Source organism: Stegastes partitus, unplaced genomic scaffold, assembly GCF_000690725.1.
Source record: "Stegastes partitus isolate 25-593 unplaced genomic scaffold, Stegastes_partitus-1.0.2 Scaffold211, whole genome shotgun sequence".
Lineage (NCBI taxonomy): Eukaryota > Metazoa > Chordata > Actinopteri > Pomacentridae > Stegastes > Stegastes partitus.
The window spans coordinates 123,119-140,883 of NW_007577942.1; the positions used below are offsets into that span (position 1 = coordinate 123,119).

Consider the following 17,765-nt stretch of genomic DNA (forward strand, 5'->3'; position numbering starts at 1 on the left):
TTATCTGACTTATCAAAAACTTCTTTACAGCTTCAATAAAATCCATTTACCCGGGACAATCTCACGAGTCCGACAACAGCCCATTTAAAGTCCATTTAAACTTTCCAACGCATTTACTTTTAAGACCGCAGTCTTCTTAGTCCAAACTTGGAAAAAAGTGCCTTTGATCATGAGTGAGAGTTTATAATCGACTTCCTAAATATGCAGAAATGTCCCTCTATCGACGTAGTGCGCGTTTGTCATCAAACGCTCGCAGGATTCATCAGAAAGAGAGCACACTACACGTTTAGTCGGAGCCCTGCTGTTGATACTCTCCCCGTGCTGTCCCTCCTCCCATTATTATCGCTGCCTCCTCCTACTCACACTGCAGCCGCCGTCAAGTCACACAACAGCGACCTGACCACTTCCGGTCAGCTCGCTCAAAAATAAAACTACAGAAAAACTATCATACAGGTATACAGGGAAATACATGCTGATTGTTATTAGAGTAAATCTATATTATATTTAATGATAGGCAGAGAAATAGTTGACTACGATTAAAAAAATCCATGTACAGGTTTTGTCAGTTATGAAGTAATAATACCGCCTCTCACACCTAAGAAGTTAATTATAATGTTTTACGTTAAGGACGTCAAGTCAAGTCAAGTCAAGACACAGTTATTTATATAGTACATTTAAAGAAACAGCGGTTAAGCCAAAGTGTTTTTGAATAGATTATACTATAGTAAGGACATTATTATGTAAATGGATTAGTTCAGTATTATGATGAAAAACTGTACAGTGTTACAAATTATGCATATTTGCCTGACAATTGTAAATATTTAGATTACGACTGCAATATTAGATATAGTACAAATTAGCCTGACTAACTTAAATGCTCAGGTTAAGAATATTATACACACTACCTGACCAACTATCTGACCAAGGTGTAAATACTAAACGACATCAGGGTTCAGGTGTTGTGCTGCGTCACATTCACATTCACATGAGGCCCATTAAGCATAACAAATCATCCCTAAAGCTGTAATCGTGACTTCCTTGATGGGGAGCATTCTCTAGATTTTTCAAGCTGTGGGTGATAAATCAAGACACTTTTTCTCGTTCTTAGCAGCACGTGTTATGTAACTTTTACACTTATATCTGTCACACAATAAGTGCTCATCGCCAAGTGGGTTGTAAAGACTCTACTTAAATGTTACACATATAAACAAATATATAAGTCAAATATTATGGTGCAGCAAGTGATGACGAAATAATCTATTATATAATCAACTTAATGGTGCAAAGTCAAAAAAATATGCACAACATAATAGGCAACATATATCAGTATTTTAATGCTTTAAAATGAGAATTAATAGAGTAATTTATTTCAGCATTCCAAATTCAATATGTGTTTTTCACGTTTGGTTTTATATACAGTGCCACACAAGGAATTTCAAAACCATATTAAAAGTAGTAAAAGGGAAGCGGAAAAGTCTACAAACCAAATTAGCAAAAAGTAATTGTAAGCAGAGTGACATGTTGCACAACTTGTGGTGGAAACAATGACAGTATGAGGGTAAAAGTCTGAGTACGTCTGACAAAAAGCAGCTTTTACTTTGAAACTACATTACGGGTGCTCCGTCAGTGCTCCGGCCGTTTGTGTGTACCTTGACGCTGCTGGTACTTTAGCGCCTCAGACAAAAGCGCCTTTCGGTGGGAAACACTGGTGGTCGTAACAAAAGGCAAACACACGCATAAAGCACACATTCAGCTCGTTTAGGAAAGCCTCCTGCAAATATTAAGCAAAAGATATGGTGTTTGGAGATATATATTTTAGCATGGGCGACATTTTTCCTGAATGGAAAATGGAAAACAGGAGATATTCAAAATCTTTTGTCAATATAAAATACACTGAGTTAGGTTTTAGCCCCCCCATATACACCTCATATCAAATATCATCCTTCATCCCTTTTCTATAAGAATTAACCAGTGAAAGACGTAAATTTAATGAGGTTATCACAGTTTGCCTTAAAATTAGACTTACATATAAATACCCTGCTGATACAGACAAGACTTTTGTGGCAAATTAATAAATAAAGTGTCTTCTTAATAACAAAGTTATTTCTCTCTTTAAAGTACAGGACATTTTCAACAACCTTAATGCCAGTGAAATGTGTACATTCGTCATGAAGTCAACCTTTAATTTGAAAAAATAATGATAACAATTAATTAGCATGAAGCTTTAGAAACTCCACTGCTGTTAAAGTTATGAGTTTAGCATGGTTAGCTTTCCGCTAGCTAACGAAGCTAGCAATAGTCATTTATTATTCTCTTCTCTAACCTTATATACATATACAGAAAGGAAATACATCTAAAATATACATATATATATCTTGTGTAATCAGAAATGTGTGACAATTTTTAACTTTATTTCTTGTATTTCCGTGTTTACATAAATTAGCAAACCTAAACCAGCTACTATGTTAGCATTAGTGATGGTGTTTCGCTAACTTAAATGCTATTTCATTCAATACTGAGTCAAAGCTAACTTTTTTTTCCCTTTAATGTTACAGATTCTAATGATGGTCAGCCTGGTGCTTTCTAAAAACAAAGAGGGAAAGGGTTTCTTTTGGCAACTTTACAGTCAAAGATATTAATTTTCTTACCTCTAAACCTCTTCTTGTGATACTGACAGGGATGCAATCTGTCAGTTATTGGGGTCCTGTTGACATTTCAGTTTAAATTAGCCAATCAAGTGCCAGATGCCCCTGTCTCTCCACAGGGCCTGTTTAAAAGTTTTTTTTTAAAACAAAAACAAAAAAAAAACACCAAATATTTGTTTTAATGAGTTACTGTGACATGGCAAGATTTAATATGATCCACAATACACTATAAACTCATTTTGTGCTTTGTGAAATGTCAGCTCAGCAGTTTAAATGGCTGTAAATGTGTGTTACTAAACTAGGTTTGAAGGTTTTAATGCAAAAACAGTAATTTTCCGTGGACAGGAGTGTTCGTCTTGAAGTTGTTTTATTTTCCCATGAAAATGATCCCTTCGTGCCTTAAAATGGCTTAGATGTGACTCTAACACAGATTGTTCTTCTAAATTGTGCAGACACGTGAAGACGCTGTCTCTCTTTTCACCCAACCGTCTCCGCTGGTTGCAGCTCGAGCACATCAGCTCACCTACAAGTCTGCTCGAAGACTGTTAAACTACTATGCACTGCACAATGGCAAGCTGTGACATTGGAGTAATTTAGCCATACATGTTCAATGTAAACTGATGACGCAATAGGTCCAACTTGCACATTGACGAGATTCGTTTTTAAGGTTTGTTATATATGAAATCATAAAAAGTGTTTTCAAGACAGTCATTGGTACACTGCAGCTTCAAACCTCAACCACGGCACCAGCTGCTTATGTCACTCATGATGTGTCTTGCTTCTTATAAAAACACCATATGAACATGTTAAAGTAAAAAAAACTTGGTTTTCACCTCAGGGAATCTTTAAAACCAACAAAGGTTATTAGAAGGCACTCATCAAGGTTGGTGATAAAGTGCAAATAAAGTGTAGTTACCAGGAACAATTCAGTAAATCTCTATTTTCTGTAAGAGGTTTTGTGCGCGAGTGCTTCTTGAAAAGATAGGGGGGGAAAAGTTTCTGAGCTGATTTAAAGTGCATTATCTAATCAGACTAATACCAGTTTGTAGTTGCTTGCTGACTCAGTAGGCACATTTGAGCAAAGAAAGAAACAAAGAGAGCACTAGGAACTATCTCTGAAATTGTCCTCTTAGCGAACAGCAGGTTGCCAGACATCTGAAAGGATTACGGAAGTCCAACCTTTACCAGTGATGTTTTACATATGACATTACTCTGCATCTAAAACCGGGATGGCAGCCACACCTTCACCCAGTACACTTTCAAATTATGCTGAAACTTGATGAGAGGGGTAAAGGTTTGTTGACGCAGATTAACAGAACGTCAGGTCTTAATTGCTTGTGTATTCCTCTGTTTGGCAGTGTTTACTCTCACAGACCAGGTGCACCATATGGAGATCAAAGGATTGGATTTAATCACATGAAATCCTTCAAGAAAGAACAACTCTGAAGAGAAGGGAGGCATTAACTGAAGGCTAAGGCAAACTGCACCTCACAGTATATTGATCATATTGTAGAAAACAAACAGCGCCTAAATGAGAGAGCTAAATTAAAACTGCTGCACCTTCTGAACCACCCTGACTGTACGCATGGATAAGGTCTCAGGAGAAAGAACTTTTCTTGTGGAAGTGTCAGAAAACCTGTTGGACAATGTGTGTTTTAGCTGCTCTTGCACAAAATAAATAAGAAATAAAAGAAAATTGAAGCAATTTTAGCTAAAACATAAGACTTTCTGAGTTCTGTGCAACCAGATATGTCTGCGTTTACTGATATACTGTGCCTGGGCAAAACTAAAAGAAAAACGGGGAAGTAGATGCGGTTAGTTGCCTGCTGGAAAAGTCATACAAAATAATATATGAAGACAGTTTATCACTTAGCTTATTCTGTACAGCCTGACACCCTGTTCACCCACTTGTTATCTTATTTTTTACTGTAAATTCATTCATTTTAAACCAGTTTTGATTTTAGTTTTCCCTACTACTGAGAATGCAGGTAGATAATCTCACATTAAAGACATACTGAATAAAATGTCAGTTTTATTTGGCATAAAAATGATTTGATTTGTTTTTACTGAGTAAGAAAAAAAGTCTTAAATTTTTAGCCTTTATTACCTTAAAGCGGTCATATTTGTTATTCACTTCTACTTATAAGCTAAAATATATTATAGTCCTCCAATAAGACATTGAGGTTTTATATTTTTATAGATATATACAGTTTTATTTGTTACATCCCATCTCGTTGTGAGTATAGATGATCTAAATGATAAAAATGGCAAAATACAAATAAATAAAAGGAAATGCACTTTTATTCATTTAATCAAGCTAGCAAAACAAATGTAAAAATCAAACAATATACTGATCTGGTTTCATAACAGCAGCTTGGAATTATTACCGAGGGATAAAATCTCCCAGGGAACACTATAATTAAGAAGAATGATGACACATCATTTTCTTTAAAGGTATCGCTACCTTAACTTCAGCACAAGCAACACAGTGTATGAATTCATGTAATCACAGCAGGACTGAGGCTGACGCTGTGCTGGGCGTCAGTCATCAAAGTCTGGGATATCATCATAGGAGTATCCTGGGTAGCCCTTTGATGCATAGTAAGCTATCCGTAGGTGGTAGATACCAGGCAGGAAGACGAGGATCCCAATGATAAGGACGGGCACAGTTCGGTCTGAGTGCTGAAAGAAAGAAAACATTTTGTTTGTTCTGTGCAATGTTGTTAAAAAAAAAAAAAAAAGAAAAGAGAAAGAATCATTCCTTCTAAAAGTACTCACAGTGACTCCGAAGTAACCTGCCAGGAGAAGGGCGCCAATGATGATCAACAGAGATCCGATTAAAAAGAGGACAGTGGCTAGAGCGATGGCTTTGTATGGGACTTTGGGTGGGCTCCTTTTGAACTGCGGAGGAGGAGAAATTTTTAATTAAACCACTTTCCTCTGACACACGAGGCTCTCTACAGCACTGTTTGTTTTCCCACTCATTCACTCCATTAATCTGACTCATAATGTACTGGAAGTTCTTGCAAAAGTCTGTGGCTGCTAGATAGATTTTTTCCATCAAGATAAATGTACCATGATACTGTCATGATATATGGTGTATTGAAGGACGTAAGTAAGTTGGTTATTCATTTGATTCTTTGACTAAACACTGCAGTGGGCATTATCCAACTGTCGCAACTAAGTTATCTGTGTTGATTAGCCACTAAGGTTGATTTCCTATCATGCAGAGTACATTCTGCCTCTGAAATACATATATACTGTTTTCTGTGACTCTGGAGGAGATTCTTCCAAGTAAGACATGACAACCCTGAAGACAATAGGAGGGCAATTTTAGCTTTTGATTGGAGAAAAGCCAAAACAAAAACATCATGAGAAACGAAAGGGGTGTTTTTTTGTTTTGTTTAGTTTTGTTTTACCAGTTTCACCTCCTTTAAGCACTGAATGAGAAGATGTTTCAGTCCTTGTTCGCTTCTAAAAAATCTATGTAATACACATTCTATTAAAGTGTAATACATTCCTTGCAGTTTCTCTTTGCATTCATTATAATGTGGTCTAAATTAGTAAAGCACAGAATCGCTGTTGTATAGTGTGGGGATGTAAACGAGTACATTTACCAAGGTACAACAATTAGGCACAAATTGAGGTATTTATAATATACTTGAGTATTTTCACTTCATGCTACATAGAAACTCAGCTTTAGCTATTTTGCAACCTATGCCTTTTGCACAAAAAAGTCTGAAAAACTTAGAAAATATGATGTTTTGTGATGAATTAAACTACCCAACAGCTTATATAAGTACAGCTGAAATGGTTAGTTAATTACTTCATTAGTCAGTTGACAGAAAATTAAGAATTATTTTGATAATTAATTTGAGCATTTTGGCATTTCAAACCATTTTCAGAATTTCTACACATCAATCAACTGAAAAATTGAGAAAATAATAAGATTAATCCATTATGAAAATAATCATTAGTTGCAGTTAATGGTTCAGAATGAGTCAGTAAAAGTACATTAGTAGTAATAATCTAATTATGAAAATTAAATAATATTACAGTCACAAGGGACATTTAGCTGCAATAAATACCTTTAATTGTTTCAGTTGGAGCTGAATGATATGCAAACAAAATCAGATTGCAAACATTTTGATAAGTAGATAGTGTGATGGCGATATGAATATTTAGTGGAAACTGTATTTTTGCATTTCTTTCTGATGAAAGAAAAATACATAAACATTATGATGTGATTTTTACTGAGATCTGTACCCATCGAGCATGTGTCCTTAGAGCTGGAGCATATTTCTGGGCAAAATTAGTCATATAAAATAATATGTTGTGACACAACCTTATCAAAAAGTTGAACCTCCTGCGATTTGGATATTGCACTTCTGCCATAATGTAATTTTGATCAAATTTCTGTATATGATATAATTTGTTCGGCCCTACTTTCAGTACATTTATGTAATGACGTACTTTTCCTTAAGCAATACTTTCAATGCCAGAGTTTACCTCCCCCACTATAGCCAGCCTCTAGAAGTAGATGAACTGCAACCTTGAGTCTATAATTACGTCCAGGCAATCATTACTGATAAAAACTGCATTATACAGGGAATACATTATACTGTAACGCCTGAGGACTATTGATTGACTTCTCACCCCTAAATATAACAATAGTAGCATGATGCATGCTGTCTTACCTGTAAGTCAATGTAGCCGTCATCGTCTGTGGCTAACCTGGAGTACCTAACTTTGCTGTTAGGGATCCCCTGGGACACAACATTACGAGCAGGCATCTTCCTTGGCTGCTAGTTAGCTTGCTAACACTTTGTTTTCAGTGTTTCCGTGCGGCGGCGGCAGCTCAGCTACAGAAGCATAAACGACGCGGCAGCCACCATCGCTCACAAGCTGTCACTGCCGAAATACAGTAAAGTATTACACTTTATTAAGTGTAAAGTGGTTACGACTTCTTTAAACGCGTTTTGAGACGAGTTACCAGCGGGGTGGTGTCTGTTTAGGACCTTCTGCATGTAAGGAGCTTCCGTGTTTTTGATATGCAACTACTCTGCGCATGCGCAACCTGAACGTCTTTATTGATTGGGTAGAATTTTCGGTTCAGCATGTAAAATATTAATGTTAATTGTTCAGGCTTAAAACGTAAAAACGCATTGAACCAAAGTTCCCCTTTATTCTGACCAACCTTTAATTCAAATGGTGGTTTGCACCGCAATGTGGCTGCCACAAGAGGACGCTGTCGAGTCTCAGTTAAACGAGCAGGTCTCTGTCACTCTGCTGTCAGGATCACAGATACTGTCTGTGGTCAGGATGCATCTCTTCCTGTGGTTGTTCATTTCCTGAGGTGTTCTCTCGGGTCAGCTTTTTTAATCACACTGTGATCTCAGAAGATGGAGTTTCTGTTTAGGCTGCAGATATCTGATACAGTTTCCGTGTGACAGAGAGTGAAGAACGCAGTCTTCCCCTGAGGCCACACAATATTTATTTGACATACTTGCATGGAATTTTTACCGAATAGAAAATAGAAGAATCTGTAGAGTCTCACACTCTGTGCCATTATATTCAAATTATGCTCAAAATCAGCTGCTTTTTACACACTAATGCATCTTTCTGATTCCCGGTATAACCAAAATTTGGTTGAAGCCATGATATGGTTCAAAAAAAGAAAAAAAAACTGGTGCATCTAATTGTTTCATAGTAAAAACAGTCACTTCAGGTATGGAAACAGTCGCTTCAACTGCTTTTCTTTTATTTCCGCCAGATATCAGTCATTTCTCTGGTTATGCATCGCAATAACCTGCTCCTTGAACGACTGACCATGAAATAGGCAATAGACTCAAAAACAGCATCTGCTGACAATCCCCCTTATATGAATAATTAAAGCTGTTGTGGTAGTAGATTGTGCTTTTCCCCATTTTAAAAAAAAAAATCTGTTTTCACATTCCCTTGCTGGTCTGTGGAAAATTGGACTGTCACGTAGACAAATATAGACTCTCCTTTAGGCAGACAGCTGCCTGGCCCTGAAGCTACACACCAGTGGATCATTGTGATTCCAGCCTTCTCTTGCAGCTATATATTCAAGGATAAATATCCACAGATTGTAAATAATCTAGAAATACACAGCTGTTTTTGATGAACAGCAATAATAAGGCCCAAGTATGTTCTTATAAGATGCGCTTGCAGCATCAATAAAACACATTAAAGCACATACTGGCAGAGACGGAGTCTTGAGCGATCATTAGAAAGCTAAGTGACCTTGAGTGCATGTCGAATTGTTGTAGTTTAAGGCTGTTCTGTTGATCTCTTGGGGGAGATATAATATCATTCATTTGCGTTTCATACTCCTGCTGTTTTTCACTGAATGCAACGTGAATTGTAATGCGTCACTGTATGTTCTTTCTTCTTGTTCTTGTTTTTAATGCATTTTTACAAGCCTCTGCAAGATATAATCTCTATTAATCCACCCTGCTTTACAATTGGATTTCATCTTGGTTTTTGGGAGATTAAACAAATGTATTTTCTCTTTTGTAGGCCACTTTGAAATACATCAGTATTCCGATGCACAAATGAGCTGTACAAGCCGTAGATGCATCCTAAAATAATTGATTGTGTAGATATTCTTTATTCCCCTGGTGCCATCTTCAGTGTACCTGCTCGTGACAGTAGCAGAGGTGAACTTTGCCATTTACTTTATCAATCAGCTTGATTACTCATATTTAAATGTGCTTTATGACTGCACGTTGGCTCCACTCATCAGCTGACGTTAAAGCCTGCATCACTGGTGCGTCTTCCTTTGTACGCAAAATAACTTCTCTCCTTTCTGTTCCTCACTTGGACGTTCAGTACTTACAGTCAAGGTCGCTTCACAAGCCGCTTAACCTTCCTCAGTATGAATTTAGAAACACGGCATTATATTTATCTGCCGCTCGGCCTTGAAACAATCTACGGGACCAGCTAAATCTGCAATTGTTTTACATTCATAAATTCAAAATGAATGGGCTCAGAGCAGGACCACTGATGGAATAATCTCTCTGTGCGTAACCCCGCCGCCCCTTCCACTTGTGTTCAGACATTACTTCAGCTATTGTCTGCATGTCATGTCTGTCTTTGTCGCTGAAATGCTCATTGGTTTTAGGATTTCATGGGGATTTTCTCGTAAAATATTGATACAATGTACTTTGCAATACAAATAACAACACAAGTGACATCTGGAGTTCTGATTAATTAATCAGATGATCGGCAAGACTGTCACCAGCCGGAGGGGGGGCAGAGTGCGGTGTCATGTTAGATAATCCCTGCCACTAGACCATGATGCTCGCACAGAAGAGCATTAGAACAGATGAGTGCACTGAGCCCTCGGGGTGTATGTGTGTGTGTGTTTATACATATGCATGTTAAGAAGACAGCGGCGGTAGACCCTTTCTAACCCCTGAGTATGACACTGAACAGTAAGAGAGCAGCATTTAGGCCATAATTAGTGTCCTGTTCCTAGTGGAGTTCTGTCTGCTGGGATAATTAGGTCTCTCTTCATTACAGCAATTGCAGATAGAACCACGACTGGAGCCCAATAAAAGCCTCAGCCATTACACCACTTGAACATCGTGCTTTCTCCCCATGGTTCAGCCTTTGTGCGTTAAAATCCACCAGGTCTCACAAGTAATCAAATGTGGGTGGTGCACAGGTGCTACCGAGCAACAAGCTTTTCAAAATTTAAAATTAACACTGTCTAATATAAGCACTTTATTTTTAGACTTGTCGAGCCACGAACGAGCGCGGTGGAGATAAATGATTGAACTGATTTGTGGGTTTGCGCTTTGTTTGTGTGTGCGCTCAAGTATTGAACGTAGGATGAAAAGTAATACAAGGTACGACTCAATGGATGGCACTGTCACCTTGCTCCAGACTGAAATATCTCAACAACTGTTCGATGGATTGTCGTGAAATTTTTGCGTAGTCTGTCATGAATCCTACTGCTTTTGATGATGCTCTGGGTTTTTCCTTTAGAGCCGCCATTATGCTGATGGATCACCATGAACTTTGGCACAAACCCTCATGTCCCCTTTCAGGATAAATTGCAACACCACTGGTGACCTCTTAACTTTTCGTCACTCGTTCAATACTTTGACTAATTACTAATACCTGCAAATCTATTAGCATTCCCATCAGCCTCTTTTGTGTTCAGTGTTAATGAGCTCATGTTAGTATGCAAACACAGTTTTCTGAAATGGTGAACAAAGTAAAGCTTATTCTTGCATGCAGACATAGTCACTCAAAACACAGCCTCCCAGAACTTACATTAACGCCGTCGACTTGTTTCATTAATGTTTTATTGCTTATGGTGTGAAACGAGTAGCGTATAAGTCCTAAAAACATACTGAGGTAATTTAAAAACTCTGACAACCACTTCATCACCTCAATTATAAGTACACAATTGTGTAGTAAAATCACTTTTTAATGACTGTCTTTTTGCTTGAATGAGCAAAAACACTGGCTGACATCGCCTGCTGTGAATGCATAACCATATCAGGATTCATGTATCCGACTGAGGACAATTACATACAAAAGGATCTGTCAGCTTTGATTGAATCACAGAATACTGTCACTTGGCAGAGAACACTAGGAGCTCATGTAAAATTCATACCAAACAGCAATGATGATGTGCTGTGTAATGTTTGGCGCTCACACCATCGCAGGTACTGTATGGCACACAGGATGTTTGCAGCGAGACACAGTGATGTGTCTTGTAATTCTTCCCACCTCCTCTGATGAGTCAAGTGTTTTTTTACTCTTTAGTCTGCGTTTCAGGTGTGAGCCTCAGGTTAGATGGTGTGGGGGTGGACAGCTGACTGCTATAACTCTGCCCGTGGAGCTTCATCAATGCGATGACGGAATTGATCACCTTTATTTCACAATGTCAACTCGTTTTTCTTTTTTTTCTCCTTCGGCTTATGAAAATAAAAAATCACAGTTGCTCAGTGGCTTCGAGGACATGATGACAACCTGGCACAAAAAGTACAGCTGCAATCGGAAATGTTCAACCCCCACAGCGAAAGTAAGGAAAGTTTAGAGCTAAACTTTTCTGCAGAGTTAGATTTTGCTTTAAATTAAGCTTTTCTTTGAATTATACAGGAAGGAAATGAAAGGCGTAGTATTTTATAGTAGCAGGATAATTTGTTAACACTGCCGTGCCACAGTTATTCAACCCTTAAATGATATTGCTGAATTTAAAAACCTGCTGCGGGAGCTGAAGTTGGCTTATAACCCAATGGGAACTTAGCAACCCTTAATTTTCTTCAGCTGTGATGTGTTTGTAGAATGATGTGATGTGTTTATATGCAATCATGGTGAGGACTAAGGAGCTGCCACAAAAGCTGAGAGAGGAGATAATTTCACTGCTCCAAAGGGGCAATTGGTATAAGATGATTTTCCATTTGTTTATGTAAAACTTCATTTAGGTTTCCTAATATGTACAATATACACGTCCCGCATCGATAAAAAAAACACAAATGAAGACCCACAATGTTAGAGTAAAATGAGGACAAGAGGACCAAACAAAACAACACAAAACTCTTCATATCTGATGAACTCAAATGTTAATTATGAATACACATGCACACACACTGATCAGCCACAATATCAAAACGGCTGACAGCTGATGTGAATAGCAGTGATTATCTTGTTACAATGGCACATTTCAAGGCGTGGGATATTTTAGGCAGCAAGTGAGCGGTCCTTTCTTGAAGTTGATGTGTTGGAAGCAGGAAAAATGCGCAACCATAAATATCTGCTCTGACACGGACCAAACCGTGAGGACTAGACGACTGGGTCAGATAGTCTCCGAAACGAGTCTGGTGCTGTGGTTAGTGCATACCAAAAGTTGTCTAAGGAAAGACAAAAAGTGCGAAAGTTTACCGATATAGGGAGTGACAGCTGACCTGTGTGGTCTGATCCCACAGCAGAAGAGCTACTGTGGCACTAATTGCTGAAAACCTTAATGACAGACAGGTGTCAGGACACACAGTGCAGCTTTCTGTGTGCGAGACTGTGTAGCTGCAGACCAGTCAGAGGGCTGAGCATCAGAAACGAATAGAAGAGGGTGACCTGGTCTGATTAGTCACGTTTTCCTCTACATCATGTGAACAGTTTGTGTAGGTTACCTGGGGAAGAGAGAGCAGAGGGATGCACTATGGGAGGAAGGCAAGCAGAGACAATGTGATGCTCTGGACATTTTTTTTTTTGCTAGGGAACCTTTTGTCCTGGAATTCATGTGATTGTTATTTTGACACCTACATAAGAATTGTCACAGAACGCGTACACTGCATGGCAACAGGGTTTCCTGGTGCCAGTGGCCTCTTTCAGTCGGAAAAACATTCTGCTACACTGGAGAAATTATTCAGGTAGTGTTTGAGCATGACTAAGTTATATCTGTTGACTTGCCCTTTTAATTCCCAAGATGTCAATCTGATCGAGCATCTAGGTTGTACTGAAAAACTGGAAGCCCCACCTCATAACCTCCAGAACTTCAAGGACCTGCTGCTAACGTCTTCGTATCCAATACCACAGGACACCGTCAGGTCTTGTGGAGTCCATGACTCTTTTTGGCGGGGTGAGGGGAGACTACAACACCAGTGGTTTTTATTCATCAGTGTACACATAACATACGATTCATCGCTTTAAAAAAACCCCAACTGATTTAATACTTAAGTCGTTTATGTAGATTTTTATAACTCAACTGTTACATCCACATTTTAATCCATCTGTTATACAAACAAAAAAAACAAAGAACAGAAAACCAAATTTAGATGTAAAAGCCACATTTTTATGTACTCAATCCTTGTAATGTTTCACCTCATATGATTTTAAACTAAGTATATTTGTTGTTTGGCTATTAACTCTTTTATGTTCAAATAGTAAAACATTTCTTTTTACCAGTATAGTGGTATCGGAGGATATGTAGATCTCCAAGGTTTGAGTATCATTTTCTTTGATATAATTAGAAAAATAATGATCCCACTCTGTGGATAACTCACTGGATCCTGTAACATATGTTGAAGTAAAATTTGTGGTAAATTAAAATTAAATTCTTTCCCTAGCACCTCGGAAAACCAATATTTGACATCAAATCAAATCTTTGAGATTTTGGTACAGTCCCAAAATGCATGGACTCCACCTTTAAAACAAGTCTATGATATATTTCTAATGTATTAAATAACTTTCTATCTTGTACAGTAGATTCTCTATTTTACATTATGGACTGGATTTTGGAAGATTTTCAAGATACATTCCTAGAGACACTGTTGTCATACCATCGTCAGAAAAACTCCCATGTTCCTGCAAAAGACCTGCTGAAGTGTGTCATTACCAACCATCAGAAGATCACCTAAGCACTTCATGACGCACACCACTGTTGACCAAGAATCAAATGAAGTGTAGACAGGAATATGTCAAAAGAAATTTGGAGGCCTGGAGAGTGAAGTTATGAGACAAAACTGGGAGTGTTTACTGGTATGGATCAACGGCTTACGATCAGAAGAACACCATGCAGTCACTGTGGTGCAGTGGTTCATGACTGACATCTCACAGGCTCTGGATGTGAACCTGCTGACCTGCTGGGTTCTTTATGTGTAGAGTTTGCATGCTCTCTCTGTGCCTGCATGGCTTTTCTCTGGCACAACAGGTGAAATGGTGACTCTAAACTGGCTGTAGGTGGGAATGTGAATTGTTGTCCGTGTCAGCTGGCATTGGCTTCAATCTCTATTGATTCTCTACATAGTAAAGCGGATATGGCTAATGGGTGGATGGATGGATGGATGGATGGATGGATGGACAGACTAATGCATTTTGTCAGTCCTCTTTTGTCCTGGCAGAAGGACTCAAGATTTACATCCCAAAGAAAATCTTTGACAAGATTTAATAATGGCACAGAAGCCATCAAACTTCAATGAGCGGCAACGTTTTGCACTAAAGACTAGACGTCAGAAGAGGGACCCGAGGTTATGAAGGCAACAGGATGCCACACCAAGCACTAAGGCTGAGAGTGGAAAACTGCTCATGGAAATTTACGATACAGTTTGTTAAGACAACTAAATGTTTTTTGTTTAAGCTCAAAATTTTCTCATCAAAATCTCCTGTATTCATCAAGAAACATCCTTTCTCTGCCTACTGAAAGCTGTATATTTTCATTCATGCACCCCACCATAATACCTTTGAAGGTAAAGGTGACATGAATATTTCAGATTGCAACTGCAGCTGTTTCCATCTTGAATTTGACTGCAAAATGGAAAGCATTTTATGTGAGCCGCAATGTAATGATAGTCGTCTGTGTTTACCTGCTCGGGTGATTGAAATCTGTACCTGTTACTCTTTTCTACTCTCTCTCTTTTTTTCTTTTTTTTAGGATTTTGTCAAAGTGTGAAACATAGGAGAGAAAAGCTCTTGATATGCAATTAAGGTGAATGTCACTGTAAATGCCAACATTAGTGTGAATGTTCGGCTCAGGTTTGTTGCCTCTGTGACGGGAAATGTCTCTTCCAGTGCACAGATATTGATTTCAGTATCTTTCAAACTCAGCAGTCCGCCTCACTGCATGGGCGGCTCAGACAGGTAATTACTTTTCCCAACAGATAGCACGATAGACCCCATCAACATGCAAAGACACAGAAATCAACAGGCTCATAAGAAACATGAGCATCATTTCACCGCTTTATCATTTTAATCATGTTATTTAAAGCATGGCTTGTTTTTAATGCATAACATGATTACACAATCACTGTTGCATTAAATACTTATTTCGAAAGTGGTTTGTCTGTGTCACTGCCACGCGCTCACGCATGCACAGTAATGAAACATAATCTCCTTAAATGTTATGACAATTTGACCCAAATTGCTGTGAAAATTGTCTTTCAATTTTAAAGAAACTCTATCTGTGACATTTGCTTTTATAACACAATCAATTTATTGTAATATTTATGCCACTTGGTGCCTTTTTGTTGATGTGATTGCACTTTTAGTGAGTTCAGAGGTGTGCTTCTGATATTTTTTGCTTTTGACACAGCAATGTAGATTTGTCCCTCAGGATGTAGTGGCAGATTAAAAGACAGGCAGTGTAAGAGGAAAGTCTCATCACTGATTGAGTACAGGAGCTGTACTTTAGGCGGGTCAAATGTTTACTTCACAGACCGGCTCAGCATCTCTCACTGTAAGCAGGGCACATCCCCAGGTAAAGCATCCATAACGTGAAAAACAACGAACGCTCCAACGGGCTAAACCACGGATTTACCCACAGTAGAAAGAAAAGATCGGGCTCCCAAAAATCAATGTACTGTGCTTATCCATGTGTGGCAGTGGGTTTATATGTGCCTGTTTCTGTTTCATCTCTTCATCATGGTCAAATTGGAAAAAGAACACACGTAAGCTCATGCATTCAACAATAAAATCCTTGTTGAAGCCACAATGTCAGATAAATTAGAAGTGACTCTTATGCCTTTGACATCAATAAAGAGGTATTGACTGAGCTGTGCAACATATAGACCAGAGAGTCTTATAGGGGCTCTGTGCTACAAGGCCATATGGGATGTTTCTACGTGCATTTGCTCTTAACTGTAATCACACTTTCTACATGTTTAAATGTGCATTGGCTTTTTGTTCTGTAGATGCCATAAACAGATAATGGCTTGGATTACAGCTTGTGATAATTGCAGCATAATTGTTTTGGAGGATCAATAAAATTCTTGCTGCACCTGTATGTATTGAATACTGACTGTCAGTAAGAGGGACTTAGAAATAAATCACACTGTAAATAAATGTCCTGTTCAGTAATTATAGACTGCGTTCTTTTTTATTGTTGCTGAAGTGGTGAAAATTGAGAAACACCAATAATAATGTTAAAAAAAAAACAACTTTTCAAATTTACTGTTAGAAGTTTTTAAAAATATGGAATTCATTTTATGATTACATCATTTTTGCTGCCAGGAAACAAAAACTGAGCCAGAGAAGAAGTACATGTACCTACACCAATATGTTTATATTTGAAATGATGATAAAATACTCACGAACAAAGCAGAAGAGTCTACTTATATGTGAAATCACAAATAAATAAAGAGCCTTGATTTGCTCTCAAGCGAAATGTATTGAATATGCAATATAAAGATGAGTTGAAGCAAGCTAATCACTTTTTGTCTTTGTTATATCCTTCCAGCATATGTTTTCCATCTCTTTAGTCAAGAGCTGTTGCCTTTGTGGCATTGTTTTCTGTCACAGTCTAGCCAGACTTTGGAATTTATAGATAGATAGATCAACTTTATTGTCTGCTTTTGTAACCCAAAGGAGGAGATTTGGCAGAAGGAGATTACAGCAATACAGATAAAAACACAAGGGGGTGGGGGGGGGACACACCAGAATAAAAGATAATCACTACACAGATAGATGTATGAGTGTGGTAAGACATATAAAATGCCCGGTAATACAAACAGGCTGGTTTGATCTGTCTTGGTTACAGATTGTCAGCTGATTTGTAGTGAATGGGGATTTATTTCTTTTTTTGTAAGTATTTTTCATTACAGGCAACTTTATTCCTGAACCCTGAAGGCAAGAACTTAAAGTAGTTGTTCAGGGGGATGAGCTCCAGTAAACTAAACGTGCTTTAAAATTACTTCTCAAAACCCATTTCGAGAATGAATATATAGCTCTCTTTTTGTAATTAATCTTAATTTGTTTTGATTTAATGGCTGAAATCATGTGTGATGATGGCTCAGTCTTATGCTGTTGGTTTTTATGACACTTTTGTCAAATTAATGTCTGTATCATAACATTTAGTTTAGTTTATTTATCTCAAACTATAGATATATACAGAATAAGCAATGCATATATAATAGGTAAGCATCATTGAGAATTCAAGTACAATACTCAATAATAGAGAGCGAAAAAAAGCAGATAATAACGCAGATACACACTTGTGTCCACTTATATATAGTTTGAGAAGGAACAGTGTTTATGTCTTACACATTTAAATCTCAATATGTAAAAACTGCAGTCAGTGATCTGCTTCATCTTACAGCACAGTCCCAGAATTTATAATAAGGCAGCTTTCTCCCATATTTTAAACACTTG

At 37.9% G+C, this 17,765-nt stretch overlaps 1 protein-coding gene across 1 annotated transcript; it reads right to left on the reverse strand.

Moving 5' to 3' along the window:
* Window positions 1-4,826: 4,826 nt before the first annotated feature.
* Window positions 4,827-7,694, reverse strand: tmem230b (transmembrane protein 230b). Its single transcript, XM_008280836.1, has 3 exons — window positions 7,343-7,694; window positions 5,424-5,546; window positions 4,827-5,327 (listed from the first exon to the last, which is right to left on the reverse strand). Exons 1-3 carry the CDS (start codon window positions 7,436-7,438, stop codon window positions 5,187-5,189), a joined length of 360 nt encoding a protein of 119 aa, XP_008279058.1. The 5' UTR covers window positions 7,439-7,694; the 3' UTR covers window positions 4,827-5,186.
* Between the last annotated feature and the right edge of the window lie 10,071 nt (window positions 7,695-17,765).

Excerpts from the sequence above, each read along its gene's own strand:
- tmem230b (XM_008280836.1), bottom strand. The coding sequence starts at position 7,438 with ATGCCTGCTCGTAATGTTGTGTCCCAGGGGATCCCTAACAGCAAAGTT. Across the intron at positions 5,547-7,342 it reads ACGGCTACATTGACTTACAG|TTCAAAAGGAGCCCACCCAA; the intron begins GTAAGACAGCAT and ends CCTCCTCCGCAG. Across the intron at positions 5,328-5,423 it reads CAGGTTACTTCGGAGTCACT|CACTCAGACCGAACTGTGCC; the intron begins GTGAGTACTTTT and ends TCTTTCTTTCAG.